This window comes from Gobius niger (genome assembly GCF_951799975.1).
Source record: "Gobius niger genome assembly, chromosome: 9".
In the NCBI taxonomy this organism is placed as follows: Eukaryota; Metazoa; Chordata; class Actinopteri; order Gobiiformes; family Gobiidae; genus Gobius; species Gobius niger.
In genome coordinates, this window is record NC_136860.1 from 842273 (window position 1) to 859228 (window position 16956).

The following is a 16956-nucleotide window of genomic DNA, read 5'->3' on the forward strand; positions in this document are numbered from 1 at the left end:
TCGCTAGCAGCGCTGCCCTGCCGCTCTGTGACGCTAACACAGCCGCATGTGGTGCTTTTGGTGCGGGTTTATCGCGGCTTGGGCCCGGCCTGTTAGCTTACAGCGCTGTTAGCTCATTCAAACGTTAAGCTAAAGCGTCTGCGCAGCGACACAAACCCCCCATTTTCTCTCCGCACAGACGCGAGCGTGACCCACTTCGTTTGCGCAGCTCCTGCACGACTGAGAGCCCGCGGGGACGTCTCGCGCGTGTCGTGTTTAACGTTGCGCCGTGTTTTCGCCTCACGAGCCCCGTTTGCAGCGAAGCGTCACAAACGCGCCGCCGCTACGTCTTCGCGGTGGGATTTTTTTCCTCTTTTTTTTTTTTTTGACGTTTCGCTCGCGTTGTGCTAATCTGCCTCCGCTAATCTGCCCCACATCCCGTTGTTGTGATCGCCCCCGCCCGCGGATTAACCCCCCCGGCTTTGATTCGAGCTCGAAATCGCATTTTTGAAACGCGCGTCAGAGGCGGTGGAAGCGGCAGGCCCACGTTGCGCGTATACGGTTCAGCGCACACGTTCTCTTCCGCGCCGCCTCTCCGGTTTGGCGCGCGCGGCACCGGGGGGCTCGTCGGCGGCGGCGGTGATGCTCCGGTTCCGGTTGGCGGAGGATGAGGAGGCGCGCGCGCTCAGGCTCTTCTTTGTGGATGACGTAATGCTGGGGTTTTTCGGTGACAGCGGCGGCGGCGATGGCGCGGCGTGCGTTCCGCGAGCGCGCAGGTGACGCGGGGATGTCCGGTTGAAGCGCGGAGCCGCTCGGTCCCCGTTTGCAGCGGGGGGGGGGGGGGGCCCTGACCTTTCACCTCTGACATGTGTGTGATATTCATGTTTGGGGTTCTTCTCACTGATGAACGTCTCAGTGCAGTTTCTCCAGTTCAGCTTTACCCAAATCAAAGCGTCAGGACCGGACTGTGCAGCCCATAGGCCAGAGGAACGCCTCATTTGAAAGCTAAGACCTACACAACGCGTTCTTGTGGATCTTTGGTTTGCCTCTGAGTTGTTTTCCTCACAGAGATCTGACAGCAGGCCTTAGCTTTCAAATGCCCACAGGCTGTGAAGGAAACGTGACCAGGCCGTGACAGACGTTTACATGAGATTTGTAGGTCTTAGCTTTCAAATGAGGCGTTTCACTGGCCCTGGAAACTCCAGGCGAGGAGCGTTTAGATTTGGGTAAAGCTGGAACATGTGCTCAGTTAAGGCGGGGGTTAAATACTTTACCTTTATCGTTCTTTATGACTAAATGAATGGCCTATTGTACATGTTTTAGTGTTGGGGAAACCGGACACGGACACGAGGAGAACATGCTCCTCACAGAGAGGCCGTCCAGGTGGGAATCGAACCTGGGACCTTCTAACTGTGAAGCACGAGCGAATCAAAAAGCTTCTTGGGAAAAAAGCACCAAAACAGCCACAAAAAAGAGCAGAAAACATGGATGGAAACGCAACAAAAAAGTGACAAAAATAAAAATATAAAACATACAAAAGGCAACACAGCAACAACATGAGGAAAATGATCAGTCTTGTGGGTCTTAGCTTTCAAATGAGGCCTGTATAACGGCCCAGAGGACAGGAGGCATGTGGCTCAGGCGGGGGTTAGAATGTTCTTTATAGAAACACGTTTTACAGAAGTGTTTGTAAACTCACCTGCAGGCTCCTTAATGAGCTGCACCGGGTTCAGTTCTGTACAAAAGTCTCTGCAGCTGAACTCATTTGAAAGCTAAGACCCTCCAGAGTTCCGGCTGGGACAGGAGCTGGGACAGGACAGGAGCTGGGACAGGACAGGGGCTGGGACAGGAGCTGGGACAGGACAGGAGCTGGGACAGGACAGGAGCTGGGACAGGAGCTGGGACAGGAGCTGGGACAGGAGCTGGGACAGGAGCTGGGACAGGACAGGAGCTGGGACAGGAGCTGGGACAGGAGCTGGGACAGGAGCTGGGACAGGAGCTGGGACAGGAGCTGGGACAGGAGCTGGGACAGGAGCTGGGACAGGACAGGAGCTGGGACAGGAGCTGGGACAGGAGCTGGGACAGGAGCTGGGACAGGAGCTGGGACAGGAGCTGGGACAGGAGCTGGGACAGGAGCTGGGACAGGAGCTGGGACAGGACAGGAGCTGGGACAGGAGCTGGGACAGGAGCTGGGACAGGAGCTGGGACAGGAGCTGGGACAGGACAGGAGCTGGGACAGGAGCTGGGACAGGAGCTGGGACAGGAGCTGGGACAGGACAGGAGCTGGGACAGGAGCTGGGACAGGAGCTGGGACAGGAGCTGGGACAGGACAGGAGCTGGGACAGGAGCTGGGACAGGAGCTGGGACAGGAGCTGGGACAGGAGCTGGGACAGGAGCCGGGACAGGAGCTGGGACAGGAGCTGGGACAGGAGCTGGGACAGGAGCTGGGACAGGAGCTGGGACAGGAGCTGGGACAGGGGCTGGGACAGGACAGGAGCTGGGACAGGGACAGGAGCTGGGACAGGAGCTGGGACAGGAGCTGGGACAGGAGCTGGGACAGGAGCTGGGACAGGACAGGAGCTGGGACAGGAGCTGGGACAGGAGCTGGGACAGGAGCTGGGACAGGAGCTGGGACAGGAGCTGGGACAGGGACAGGAGCTGGGACAGGACAGGAGCTGAGACAGGACAGGAGCTGGGACAGGGGCTGGGACAGGAGCTGGGACAGGGACAGGAGCTGGGACAGGACAGGAGCTGGGACAGGAGCTGGGACAGGACAGGAGCTGGGACAGGACAGGAGCTGGGACAGGACAGGAGCTGGGACAGGGGCTGGGACAGGAGCTGGGACAGGAGCTGGGACAGGACAGGAGCTGGGACAGGACAGGAGCTGGGACAGGAGCTGGGACAGGGGCTGGGACAGGGACAGGAGCTGGGACAGGGACAGGGACAGGGGCTGGATCCGGGACGTTGAAACTCCACTCACTTCCTGATGACAGAAACATTTACAAACCCACTGTAATCATCACGTTTATGCTTCTTCAGGTTAATCTGCACACAGACCGGGGGCTGCGGGGGGGTGTATCGGACAGTACTCGGTACCCAAATCCTGTCGGCCAGTGTAGCGCCTCATTTGAAAGCTAAGACCTACAAAACTCTTTTTCCTCACGTCATCACATTTTTTTCCATCTTTTTTGGGGGGTATTCAACTCATTTTGGAACTTTTTCTCATTTTTAAAAATCATTTTTTGTCATTTTTTCGTCACTCTTTTGTCAATGTTTTCTCACTTTTGTGTCACATTTCCATCATTGTTTTCGTCTCAGTTTTGTTGCTATTTTCAGTGTTAAAGAAACACCAAAACAAGACTAAAACTGAACCGTGACATGGGTTTAGTCGTGTTCATGGTTGAGTTTGGGTTTAGTCGTGTTCATGGTTGAGTTTGGGTTTTAGTCGTGTTCATGGTTGAGTTTGGGTTTAGTCGTGTTCATGGTTGAGTTTGGGTTTAGTCGTGTTCATGGTTGAGTTTGGGTTTAGTCGTGTTCATGGTTGAGTTTGGGTTTAGTCGTGTTCATGGTTGAGTTTGGGTTTAGTCGTGTTCATGGTTGAGTTTGGGTTTAGTCGTGTTCATGGTTGAGTTTGGGTTTAGTCGTGTTCATGGTTGAGTTTGGGTTTTAGTCGTGTTCATGGTTGAGTTTGGGTTTAGTCGTGTTCATGGTTGAGTTTGGGTTTAGTCGTGTTCATGGTTGAGTTTGGGTTTAGTCGTGTTCATGGTTGAGTTTGGGTTTAGTCGTGTTCATGGTTGAGTTTGGGTTTAGTCGTGTTCATGGTTGAGTTTGGGTTTTAGTCGTGTTCATGGTTGAGTTTGGGTTTAGTCGTGTTCATGGTTGAGTTTGGGTTTTTAGTTGGTTCATGGTTGAGTTTGGGTTTTTAGTTGGTTCATGGTTGAGTTTGCAGAGGAACCAGCGTCTCAGACTTGTTGCGATGTGGAAGTTGCTTCAGCTGGTGTTGCAGGACAGGCTTGTGTCGCTCTGAGAAGAAGAACTCTGAGCTACAATAAAACCCTCCTCACTTTAAAGGGACCATACGGAGTTTAAACATGTTAAAGTTAAGTATCCTCCCCCTCCGTGTTCCCCCATGTCCTCAGACCTGTTCACCACAACTGCCTCTGCATCCTGCACCAGCTTAATGTAGGAGCTGCAGTTACACGTATGGCCTGAGGTGGCAGTAGTGAGTATAAACTGGCCAACTTGCATCTAGTCCCTTTAAAAAGTCTAAATCATCTGTGACTAATAACATACAGTAGATGCTTCTAACGCAGTAGTGAGGCTTATTCTGCTATAAAGTCATATTTACTAAACTCGCTACATCCGCGTTAGCAGAGCGATGCTAACTAGCAGCTACGCTAACTAGCAGCTACGCTAACGCCGGAAGAGCCGCCTTTAGTAAATATGACTTTTCCAGCAGCCGGTGCGACGTTTTTGGCTCATGAGTCTGAGAAAGGAGTCGGTTCAGTCACTCTGTTTCACAAATACTGATGGATGTTCATAGGTGAAGTTAAAGGCACACCGCGTAACATTTAAAGGCACACTGCGTAACAGTTAAAGGCACACTGCGTAACATTTAAAGGCACACTGCGTAACATTTAAAGGCACACTGCGTAACATTTAAAGGCACACTGCGTAACATTTAAAGGCACACTGCGTAACATTTAAAGGCACACTGCGTAACATTTAAAGGCACACTGCGTAACATTTTGCACTGTACTGTGTCCGTCAGTACAGAACATGTTTTAGTGACCGGCTCGGACACAGGAGATGCTGTTTCTGCAGTGGGTGGTCGAAGGATGGATTTGGATGAGGACCTGTTTAAATCTCATTGTGCTGCTTTAGTCACATCTCCATGGAAACGAGCCGGAGACGCACCCACTCCTGGTAAAGTCATGTCTTAGGAGAGCTGAGGCGCTCACAGCTCACAATGCTGAAAATATCTGTCAGAAAGTAAAAGCTTGTGTTTCAATTTTAGTTTTTGGGTGAAATTCTCCGCGGTGTGGCTTTAAGTTTGTTTTTTTTCTCTCATGTTTGCCGGAAGCGGACGTGGATCAGCACCATTCTAAACATGATCTTTGTCCCTTTAACCTCTTAACTCCCACCTGAACAGATCCCATTTTCTCCAGTTTGGCTTTACCCGAATCAAAAAGCTTCTTAGGGGAAAAAAGCACCAAGACAGCCACCAAAAATGAGACGAAAACAAGGATGTAAACGCAACAAAAATATGACAAAAACTCAACCAAAAAGTGAAAAAAACTCAACCAAAAAGTGACAAAAACTCAACAAAAAAGTGAAAAAAACTCAACCAAAATGTGACGACAAAGAAAAAAAACATATAAAAGGCGACACAACACAGCAATAACATGAGAAATAAGATCAGTTTTGTGGGTCTTAGCTTTCAAATGAGGTGTTACACAGGCCGATATAATGGCCAAAGAGGACAGGATGCATTTGGCTCAGGCGGGGGGTAAGAGGTTAAAAAGTGAAATATGACTGAAATGAAGATAATACTTGTAAACTTCATCATGTGTGTGACGTGCACAGACAGTGTAAGGATTTATTAACGTACTTTAAACCCTCGTTTCTCCAGCTCGACTTTAACCAAATCTAAAAACGAGACGTAAATGAGGATGAAAACACGGCAAAAAGAGCATTAACAAAGTGACACAAACACAGAGGCAAGTGTTGTAGGTCTGAGCTTTCAAATGAGGCTCGGGGTCAGAGGTCAAGCCCGGGATGAACTGATGAACAAACCTGAGTGCAGTTTCCAAAGATTATCAACGTTCAGCTTTACCCAAATCTGAAAGCTCACAGCCTAAACGCCTTATTTGAAAGCTAAGACCTTCCAAACTGATTTTAAACTTGCATTGTCTTCTCTTTCTGTTGTGCTTTCGACCCGTTCTGCTCACTTTTTCATCCCGGTCTTGACCCGCCGTGTCCCGGGTCAGAAAGTAAAGCCTTGACCCGCCGTGTCCCGGGTCAGAAAGTAAAGCCTTGACCCGCCGTGTCCCGGGTCAGAGAGTAAAGCCTGGTCTTGACCCGCCGTGTCCCGGGTCAGAAAGTAAAGCCTTGACCCGCCGTGTCCCGGGTCAGAAAGTAAAGCCCGGTCTTGACCCGCCGTGTCCCGGGTCAGAGAGTAAAGCCTGGTCTTGACCCGCCGTGTCCCGGGTCAGAGAGTAAAGCCCGGTCTTGACCCGCCGTGTCCCGGGTCAGAGAGTAAAGCCTTGACCTGCCGTGTCCCGGGTCAGAAAGTAAAGCCTGGTCTTGACCCGCCGTGTCCCGGGTCAGAGAGTAAAGCCTTGACCCGCCGTGTCCCGGGTCAGAGAGTAAAGCCTGGTCTTGACCCGCCGTGTCCCGGGTCAGAGAGTAAAGCCTGGTCTTGACCCGCCGTGTCCCGGGTCAGAGAGTAAAGCCTGGTCTTGACCCGCCGTGTCCCGGGTCAGAGAGTAAAGCCTGGTCTTGACCCGCCGTGTCCCGGGTCAGAGAGTAAAGCCTGGTCTTGACCCGCCGTGTCCCGGGTCAGAGAGTAAAGCCTGGTCTTGACCCGCCGTGTCCCGGGTCAGAGAGTAAAGCCTGGTCTTGACCCGCCGTGTCCCGGGTCAGAGAGTAAAGCCTGGTCTTGACCCGCCGTGTCCCGGGTCAGAAAGTAAAGCCTGGTCTTGACCCGCCGTGTCCCGGGTCAGAAAGTAAAGCCTGGTCTTGACCCGCCGTGTCCCGGGTCAGAAAGTAAAGCCTGGTCTTGACCCGCCGTGTCCCGGGTCAGAAAGTAAAGCCTGGTCTTGACCCGCCGTGTCCCGGGTCAGAAAGTAAAGCCTGGTCTTGACCCGCCGTGTCCCGGGTCAGAAAGTAAAGCCTTGACCCGCCGTGTCCCGGGTCAGAAAGTAAAGCCCGGTCTTGACCCGCCGTGTCCCGGGTCAGAGAGTAAAGCCTGGTCTTGACCCGCCGTGTCCCGGGTCAGAGAGTAAAGCCCGGTCTTGACCCGCCGTGTCCCGGGTCAGAGAGTAAAGCCTTGACCTGCCGTGTCCCGGGTCAGAAAGTAAAGCCTGGTCTTGACCCGCCGTGTCCCGGGTCAGAGAGTAAAGCCTTGACCCGCCGTGTCCCGGGTCAGAGAGTAAAGCCTGGTCTTGACCCGCCGTGTCCCGGGTCAGAGAGTAAAGCCTGGTCTTGACCCGCCGTGTCCCGGGTCAGAGAGTAAAGCCTGGTCTTGACCCGCCGTGTCCCGGGTCAGAGAGTAAAGCCTGGTCTTGACCCGCCGTGTCCCGGGTCAGAAAGTAAAGCCTGGTCTTGACCCGCCGTGTCCCGGGTCAGAAAGTAAAGCCTGGTCTTGACCCGCCGTGTCCCGGGTCAGAAAGTAAAGCCTGGTCTTGACCCGCCGTGTCCCGGGTCAGAAAGTAAAGCCTGGTCTTGACCCGCCGTGTCCCGGGTCAGAAAGTAAAGCCTGGTCTTGACCCGCCGTGTCCCGGGTCAGAGAGTAAAGCCTGGTCTTGACCCGCCGTGTCCCGGGTCAGAAAGTAAAGCCTGGTCTTGACCCGCCGTGTCCCGGGTCAGAAAGTAAAGCCTTGACCCGCTGTGTCCCGGGTCAGAAAGTAAAGCCTGGTCTTGACCCGCCGTGTCCCGGGTCAGAGAGTAAAGCCTGGTCTTGACCCGCCGTGTCCCGGGTCAGAAAGTAAAGCCTGGTCTTGACCCGCCGTGTCCCGGGTCAGAGAGTAAAGCCTGGTCTTGACCCGCCGTGTCCCGGGTCAGAAAGTAAAGCCTGGTCTTGACCCGCCGTGTCCCGGGTCAGAGAGTAAAGCCTGGTCTTGACCCGCCGTGTCCCGGGTCAGAAAGTAAAGCCTGGTCTTGACCCGCCGTGTCCCGGGTCAGAAAGTAAAGCCTGGTCTTGACCCGCCGTGTCCCGGGTCAGAAAGTAAAGCCTGGTCTTGACCCGCCGTGTCCCGGGTCAGAGAGTAAAGCCTGGTCTTGACCCGCCGTGTCCCGGGTCAGAAAGTAAAGCCTGGTCTTGACCCGCCGTGTCCCGGGTCAGAGAGTAAAGCCTGGTCTTGACCCGCCGTGTCCCGGGTCAGAAAGTAAAGCCTGGTCTTGACCCGCCGTGTCCCGGGTCAGAGAGTAAAGCCTGGTCTTGACCCGCCGTGTCCCGGGTCAGAAAGTAAAGCCTGGTCTTGACCCGCCGTGTCCCGGGTCAGAGAGTAAAGCCTGGTCTTGACCCGCCGTGTCCCGGGTCAGAAAGTAAAGCCTGGTCTTGACCCGCCGTGTCCCGGGTCAGAGAGTAAAGCCTGGTCTTGACCCGCCGTGTCCCGGGTCAGAAAGTAAAGCCTGGTCTTGACCCGCCGTGTCCCGGGTCAGAAAGTAAAGCCTGGTCTTGACCCGCCGTGTCCCGGGTCAGAGAGTAAAGTCTGGTCTTGACCCGCCGTGTCCCGGGTCAGAGAGTAAAGCCTGGTCTTGACCCGCCGTGTCCCGGGTCAGAAAGTAAAGCCTGGTCTTGACCCGCCGTGTCCCGGGTCAGAAAGTAAAGCCTGGTCTTGACCCGCCGTGTCCCGGGTCAGAGAGTAAAGCCTGGTCTTGACCCGCCGTGTCCCGGGTCAGAGAGTAAAGCCTGGTCTTGACCCGCCGTGTCCCGGGTCAGAAAGTAAAGCCTGGTCTTGACCCGCCGTGTCCCGGGTCAGAAAGTAAAGCCTGGTCTTGACCCGCCGTGTCCCGGGTCAGAAAGTAAAGCCTGGTCTTGACCCGCCGTGTCCCGGGTCAGAAAGTAAAGCCTGGTCTTGACCCGCCGTGTCCCGGGTCAGAAAGTAAAGCCTGGTCTTGACCCGCCGTGTCCCGGGTCAGAGAGTAAAGCCTGGTCTTGACCCGCCGTGTCCCGGGTCAGAAAGTAAAGCCTGGTCTTGACCCGCCGTGTCCCGGGTCAGAAAGTAAAGCCTGGTCTTGACCCGCTGTGTCCCGGGTCAGAAAGTAAAGCCTGGTCTTGACCCGCCGTGTCCCGGGTCAGAAAGTAAAGCCTGGTCTTGACCCGCCGTGTCCCGGGTCAGAGAGTAAAGCCTGGTCTTGACCCGCCGTGTCCCGGGTCAGAAAGTAAAGCCTGGTCTTGACCCGCCGTGTCCCGGGTCAGAGAGTAAAGCCTGGTCTTGACCCGCCGTGTCCCGGGTCAGAAAGTAAAGCCTGGTCTTGACCCGCCGTGTCCCGGGTCAGAGAGTAAAGCCTGGTCTTGACCCGCCGTGTCCCGGGTCAGAAAGTAAAGCCTGGTCTTGACCCGCCGTGTCCCGGGTCAGAAAGTAAAGCCTGGTCTTGACCCGCCGTGTCCCGGGTCAGAAAGTAAAGCCTGGTCTTGACCCGCCGTGTCCCGGGTCAGAGAGTAAAGCCTGGTCTTGACCCGCCGTGTCCCGGGTCAGAGAGTAAAGCCTGGTCTTGACCCGCCGTGTCCCGGGTCAGAGAGTAAAGCCTGGTCTTGACCCGCCGTGTCCCGGGTCAGAAAGTAAAGCCTGGTCTTGACCCGCCGTGTCCCGGGTCAGAAAGTAAAGCCTTGACCCGCTGTGTCCCGGGTCAGAAAGTAAAGCCTGGTCTTGACCCGCCGTGTCCCGGGTCAGAGAGTAAAGCCTGGTCTTGACCCGCCGTGTCCCGGGTCAGAAAGTAAAGCCTGGTCTTGACCCGCCGTGTCCCGGGTCAGAAAGTAAAGCCTGGTCTTGACCCGCCGTGTCCCGGGTCAGAAAGTAAAGCCTGGTCTTGACCCGCCGTGTCCCGGGTCAGAGAGTAAAGCCTGGTCTTGACCCGCCGTGTCCCGGGTCAGAGAGTAAAGCCTGGTCTTGACCCGCCGTGTCCCGGGTCAGAAAGTAAAGCCTGGTCTTGACCCGCCGTGTCCCGGGTCAGAAAGTAAAGCCTGGTCTTGACCCGCCGTGTCCCGGGTCAGAGAGTAAAGTCTGGTCTTGACCCGCCGTGTCCCGGGTCAGAAAGTATATAGTATGAGAGGCCTGGGTTCTCACTGACCGTGGTAAACGGTTCATTTACTCCATACAGACGATTCACAGCCTTTCCTGCTACACGTGGATACCAAACTCTCAGTATGTGTGAATGAAGAATCGCGGGAAAAATCTCAGAGAATACACTGCGTTCCAAATTATTATGCAAATGACATTTTTCTAAGATTTTCTAAATTATCAACTCAAATGAGAATCAGCATCATTTTTAAGTCTTTACCTGGTAGAGGATCATTTAAATGTGGTGGAAAACATTTCCCAGTGAAAACAGTATTTATTTCAAAAATAAATATAGTAAAAACCTCAAAATCTACTGTTCCAAATTATTATGCAACTCATCGTTTCAATACATTTTAAAGCTTGTAATTAACTGAAAATGGTCATTTGTTGTATTTGTAGCATCAGGAGGTCATATTTACTGAAATCAAAAGCTATTTCAATCAAAAAAATATTAACAGGTCAAGTTATATTTTACCATAGGAGCCCTTGTGTGAAGCAGCTTCAAAATTCTTAAATCCATTAAACTTGTAAGTTTTTGGACAGTTTCTGCTTGGATTTCTTTGCAGGATGTTAGAATAACCTCCCAGAGCTGCTGTTTGGATAAAAACTGCCTCCCACCCTAGATGTTTTGCTTGTTGAGGCTACAAAGGTTCTCAATAGGGCTGAGGTCAGGGGAGGAGGGGGTCCACATCATGAGTTTCTCTCCTTTATGCCCATAGCAGCCAGTGATGCAGAGGTTTTCTTTACAGCAGGACATGGTGCGTTGTCATGATGAAGAGGATTTTGTTCAGGAAAACACGGCTCTTCTTTTTGTAGCATAGAAGACAGTGGTCAGTCAGAAACTCCACATATTTTTCAAAGGTCATTTTCACACCTTCAGGGAGCCTAAAAGGGCCTAATGGGGCCGACCAGCTCCTCTCACCATGACTCCGCCCCCTCCTTACTGACTCCGCCCCCTCCTTACTGACGTCACAGCCTTGTTGGGACATTGTGGTCATTCACCTCCATCCACTACTCCATCCATCTGACCATCCAGGGTCACACGGCCTCATCAGTGAACAAGACTGTTTGAAAATGAGTCCTCATGTATTTCTGAGCCACTGCAGCCGTTTCTGCTTCAGCTTCAATGAACAGTTTAGGGGAGGCCGGATAGAAGGTTTATGCACAACTGCAGCCTCTGGAGGGTCCGACACCTTCATGTTCAGAGACTCCAGAGGCACCAGCAGCTTCAAATACCTGTCTGCTGCTTTGTAGCATCTGTTCTCCTAATCTGATGTGTTTGTCTGGCAGAAACCGTCCATATTGTGCCTTTATCTGCACAAACCCGAGTGTGTCTGAATCATCCACAAATCTCTTATCAGTTCGATGATTACACTTAATCTTTCATGAAATATGGAAGGTTTTCATACCTAGACCAAGGCATTCAACTATTTCACTCTTTTCATCAGCAGAACGACCCTTTTTCTTTCCCATATTGCTTGAAAATGATGATCTGCATAATAAAGTGGAACACCCTTTTTCAGTAGTTTTTCCCTTAACTGGGCTTAACCTGAAAACTAATCATCCCAGGTCTCTGAGATTAATGTCAGTGATTCATAGAGCCCCGAGACACGACACCATCCATGAGTTTCATTATTATTGTTTTTTTTTTTTTTACCTTTTTGACACAAAAATCCAATTTGCATAATAATTTGGAACACAGTGTAAACATGGAGCCTTTACAGAGATGTACTACTACTGCTACTGCAAATACTACTGCAAATACTACAGTAGTAAAGTACAGATGTTCACAGTACTCCTTAAGTCGTTCCTCTGTTTGTGTCATGAATCCACACAAACATATTTGACCTTAATTCTTTCGTGTGACGCCTGTGGGATTTAGCTGAATGTAGGACACTACTGCAGTACTGCGCCCGTGTACTCTGAGTATCTGTGTAAGGACACTCCTGTAGTACTGCAGTACTGCGCCCGTGTACTCTGAGTATCTGTGTAAGGACACTCCTGTAGTACTGCAGTACTGCGCCCGTGTACTCTGAGTATCTGTGTAAGAACACTCCTGTAGTACTGCAGTACTGCGCCCGTGTACTCTGAGTATCTGTGTAAGGACACTCCTGTAGTACTGTAGTACTGCGCCCGTGTACTCTGAGTATTGTGTATTGGCAGTACTGTGGGCGTGTGAAGCCTCTGAATCCGTGCCCTGAGGCGCCGCTTTTCCGCCTCCTCCTGCAGCAGCTTCACTTCCTCATGACAGCATTTCAGCACTCAAATTGCTGTCGCTGCAGGGCATTAACTTCCCTGTTAGTAAAGTCGAGCACAGAGAGAGAGAGAGTCCTAACCCGGCCGACCTGGGGGGTATGAGGATGGTGTCCCCGTGGTGCTGAAGCCTCTGGGGTTTGTGCGGTTTGTGGAGTTTGTGGAGGTTGTGGAGTTAGTGGAGCTTGTGGAGTTTGTGCAGTTTGAGCAGTTTGTGGAGGTAGTGGAGGTTGTGGAGTTAGTGGAGCTTGTGGAGCTTGTGGAGGTTGTGCAGTTTGTGGAGGTAGTGGAGGCTGTGGAGTTTGAGCAGGCTGTGCAGGAGCGAGCTCAGACTCGTCCACATTCCTCCAGCTCTGCAGACTCGGCTCCAGAACTCACTGTTACACATGTTTGTTTCAAACACAGACTCAGGACTTTGTGAATGAGTGAAGATCCTCCTAAATCCTCCTCCTAGATCCTCACTCATGTTTGTGATTCATTTAACCTCTGACCCCCGACTGCATGTTCTCCAGTTCAGCGTTACCCAAATCTAAAAGCCAGAGCTCCCAGCCTCCCGAGTAGAGCCTCATGAAAGCTAAACTGATGAAGCTGCTTTGCTTTGGGCCCTTCATGACTGTCCCACAGCTCTGTGATCGCCCTGTCTGACCCTGTTAGCCGTTAGCTTTAGCGTGTGTGAGAAACAGCTGACAGCCCTGAATACTGCAGAGGTCAGAGGTCAGCGCAGGGTCAGGGGGGAGAGAGGTTTAGGCCGTTTTAGGATTTTAATTTCGGTCCCATCTGTCGCCAACGTCGGTCTCTCCTGCAGCTCCGAGTCGGAGGAATCCGGAGATTAAACGGACGAGAATCAACCCGCTCTGGGACTGGAGTCTCGGGCCGGAGTCTCGGGCCAGAGTCTCGGGCCGGAGTCTCGGGCCTGAGTCTCGGGCCGGAGTCTCGGGCCGGAGTCTCGGGCCGGAGTCTCGGGCCGGAGTCTCAGGCTTTTTAAGTTAAAGCAGTTCTAAGTAACTTGTTTATTTTAATAAATCCTTCCCGTCGTCCCTCTGGGGTAATACAGGTGTTGATGGGACTGGGGGGTCTTTCATCGCCCCCTGGTGTCTCTGGACAGAAAACCACACTTGTAACTTTGCTACAATACACACTAATGGAATCAGGAAGTAGAAGCTAACAGACTAACGGGGGGCTAGCTTCACTTAAACAGTGGTCCCGGGGGGACCTGCCGCTGGAGGTCCCGGGGGGGACCTGCCGCTGGAGGTCCTGGGGGGGACCTGCCGCTGGAGGTCCCGGGGGGACCTGCCGCTGGAGGTCCCGGGGGGGACCTGCCGCTGGAGGTCCTGGGGGGACCTGCCGCTGGAGGTCCCGGGGGGGACCTGCCGCTGGAGGTCCTGGGGGGACCTGCCGCTGGAGGTCCTGGGGGGGACCTGCCGCTGGAGGTCCCGGGGGGACCTGCCGCTGGAGGTCCCGGGGGGGACCTGCCGCTGGAGGTCCTGGGGGGACCTGCCGCTGGAGGTCCCGGGAGGACCTGCCGCTGGAGGTCCTGGGGGGGACCTGCCGCTGGAGGTCCCGGGGGGACCTGCCGCTGGAGGTCCCGGGAGGACCTGCCGCTGGAGGTCCCGGGAGGACCTGCCGCTGGAGGTCCTGGGGGGGACCTGCTGGAGGTCCCGGGGGGACCTGCTGGAGGTCCCGGGGGGACCTGCTGCTGGAGGTCCTGGGGGGACCTGCCGCTGGAGGTCCTGGGGGGACCTGCCGCTGGAGGTCCCGGGAGGACCTGCCGCTGGTGAAGAGAACACTGTGACTAACCGTGTGCTGTGTTTCCTCAGACGTGGGCCGGAGCGTGATGAGCTCGCGCTTCCGTTTGCCTTCTGCCAAATCCTACAATGTGCGGGCGAGCGAGCTGGAGCGAGAGAGGAGCCACACTCAGGCGGTCTGCAACGTGCTGCTGCTGGACAACACCGTGCACGCCTTTAAAGTCAACGTAAGTACTGTCAAACTACTGTAGTACTACTGTAGTACTACTGCAGTACTACTGTAGTACTACTGTAGTACTACTGCAGTAACACTCAGGCGGTCTGCAACGTGCTGCTGCTGGACAACACCGTGCACGCCTTTAAAGTCAACGTAAGTACTGTCAAACTACTGTAGTACTACTGTAGTACTACAGTAGTACCACTGTAGTACTACTGTAGTACTACAGTAGTACCACTGTAGTACTACTGTAGTACTACTGTAGTACTACTGTAGTACTACTGCAGTAACACTCAGGCGGTCTGCAACGTGCTGCTGCTGGACAACACCGTGCCTTTAAAGTCAACGTAAGTGCTGCTAAAGGGGGAGGCTCAGGGGGAGGAGGGGGAGGCTCAGGGGGAGGAGGGGGAGGCTCAGGGGGGGAGACATGTTTCTGAGGTTTAACAGCTGTACCCGGTCACTTTCATTTTCACATTTATATTTGGCCAAATGCAAATGTTTGTTAAAGGGATATTTCAGGATTGTTGACATCGGGCCTCATTTCCTCGTTATCTGCAGTTCTTATGTTTGAAGAGTTTCATGTTGCTAGGCTAGTGCTAGGCTAGTGCATGTCTATGGTATCAGCTAGCCTGCATTAAAAACAGTGTGACCTGCTCCACAGTGCACCTGACTAACCATATAAACGTCTGTGTCCATAGAATCATTTAAAAGACCTTATATGTGACCATCAGCTCCGTGGTTGTATAAGCTACGCGGTGGTGGAGTGATCTGAGAGAAAATAGTCCCTCAGAATGAGACCATTCATGTGATGCAAGTCAGTTATATTCCAGACATTTATATGGTTAGTCTGGTGTTAGAAGGGATTTGCCTCAGGTGCTCTGTGGAGCGGGTCACACTGTTTTTAATGCAGGCTAATGTACTAGCCTAGCACTAGCCTAGCACTAGCCTAGCACTAGCCTAGCACTAGCCTAGGGCCACTAAGCTTTTCAATATAAGAACTGCATGAATTAAAATGTATAAATATCTCCAGAAATCAACAATACTCTGGATAACGAGGAAATGAGGCCCTGTGTCAAACATCCTGAAACATCCCTTTAAGAAATGCCTTGGTTGAGTTCAGCTGTCGTCCTTCATAAACCACGAGGAGAATCCAACAAATGTTTCCTTAAGTTTACTCGATCGAGATATGTGATCGTGTTCCCCCATGAGCTTTAACACGAGTCACATGATGCATGAACACAGAACCAGGTGACGGAGAGGTTCTCCTCGTGCAGAACCAGGTGACGGAGAGGTTCTCCTCGTGCAGAACCAGGTGACTGTGAGGTTCTCCTCGTGCAGAACCAGGTGACTGTGAGGTTCTCCTCGTGCAGAACCAGGTGACTGTGAGGTTCTCCTCGTGCAGAACCAGGTGACTGTGAGGTTCTCCTCGTGCAGAACCAGGTGACTCTGAGGTTCTCCTCGTGCAGACTGTTTCCTCCTCAGACTGAAGCCGCTCCTCGTCTGTGGTGAGGCGCTGAGGCGTTGATTCTTTGGGGATTTCCCGAGACTTCCTGTTTACGCCGTGTGAGCGTCTGAAGCTCCGCTCTGTCATTACAGAGTGAGACGCAGCTCTCTCTGCTCACGTTTACTGAGGACCACGTCATGTTTCTCTCTCTGAGGACCACGTTATGTTTCTCTGAGGACCACGTTATGTTTCTCTGAGGACCACGTTATGTTTCTCTCTCTGAGGACCACGTTATGTTTCTCTGAGGACCACGTTATGTTTCTCTGAGGACCACGTTATGTTTCTCTCTCTGAGGACCACGTTATGTTTCTCTGAGGACCACGTTATGTTTCTCTGAGGACCACGTTATGTTTCTCTCTCTGAGGACCACGTCACCTCCAAGTCTCTGGGAACCACTCTGTTCACGTTTACTGAGGACCACGTTACCTCCGTGTCTCTGGGAACCACTCTGCTCACGTTCACTGAGGACCACGTCATGTTTCTCTCTCTGAGGACCACGTCATGTTTCTCTCTCTGAGGACCACGTTACCTCCGTGTCTCTGGGAACCACTCTCTGTTTCTGTGAAGGAAAAACGGCTGAAATCTGTGTCTGTAAAATGTAAATGAAGCCTTGAAGAGTTGAGCTTTAGGAGTTTCTGCTGAACCTGGAGACCTCAGTGTGAAGCTCCTGCTGTAGATCACTGACTGAACCTGACGATGCACCGATCCAGCTGTTTTGTTTCCGATATGATCCCGATACTGGGTTCGATATCCGATATTAACCAAGAGACTTCCTGTGTGAATAAGTGAACGGTCCTTTCTCCAGTGTGAGATCAATTATCGAGGCTGTTAAACTAATGAGTAACTACAGTGAATGTGACCTTTAGGGCACATTCATGTATTATATATTATATATTATATATTATATATTATATATTATATATTATATATATATTAGTATGACGTCATGTGACTACATGAATGTAAACAGCTCAAATAAACTAAAAGGATCTTTACAACAAATATGTGAGATCAGTTATTCAGTTATTCTTTAGAAGCCTTTCGTGAACTAAAACACAAACACTCCAGCAGTGGCTGTTTTATTCTGTTTGGCTACTTTGGGATTAGCATTAGCATCTGCATCTGGCTGTAGCTGGAGCTGGGACATTTTCTTTCCCCCCCAAAAAAATCTGTGATTTTTTTTTTTTTTTTTAAACTCGAATGTCGTTTTAGTTGAATAAAATCAACACTTTAGTGCAAAATGTAAACCGT

At 52.2% G+C, this 16956-nt stretch overlaps 1 protein-coding gene across 1 annotated transcript in view; it reads left to right on the forward strand.

Moving 5' to 3' along the window:
* ptpn4a (protein tyrosine phosphatase non-receptor type 4a) overlaps window positions 1–16956 on the forward strand; it is a 60140-nt gene that overhangs the window by 775 nt on the left and 42409 nt on the right. The window contains exon 2 of the mRNA XM_079563521.1: window positions 14057–14211. Coding sequence (XP_079419647.1) covers window positions 14074–14211 — 138 coding nt within the window. The 5' untranslated portion in view covers window positions 14057–14073. The remainder of the gene's footprint in view (window positions 1–14056; window positions 14212–16956) is intronic.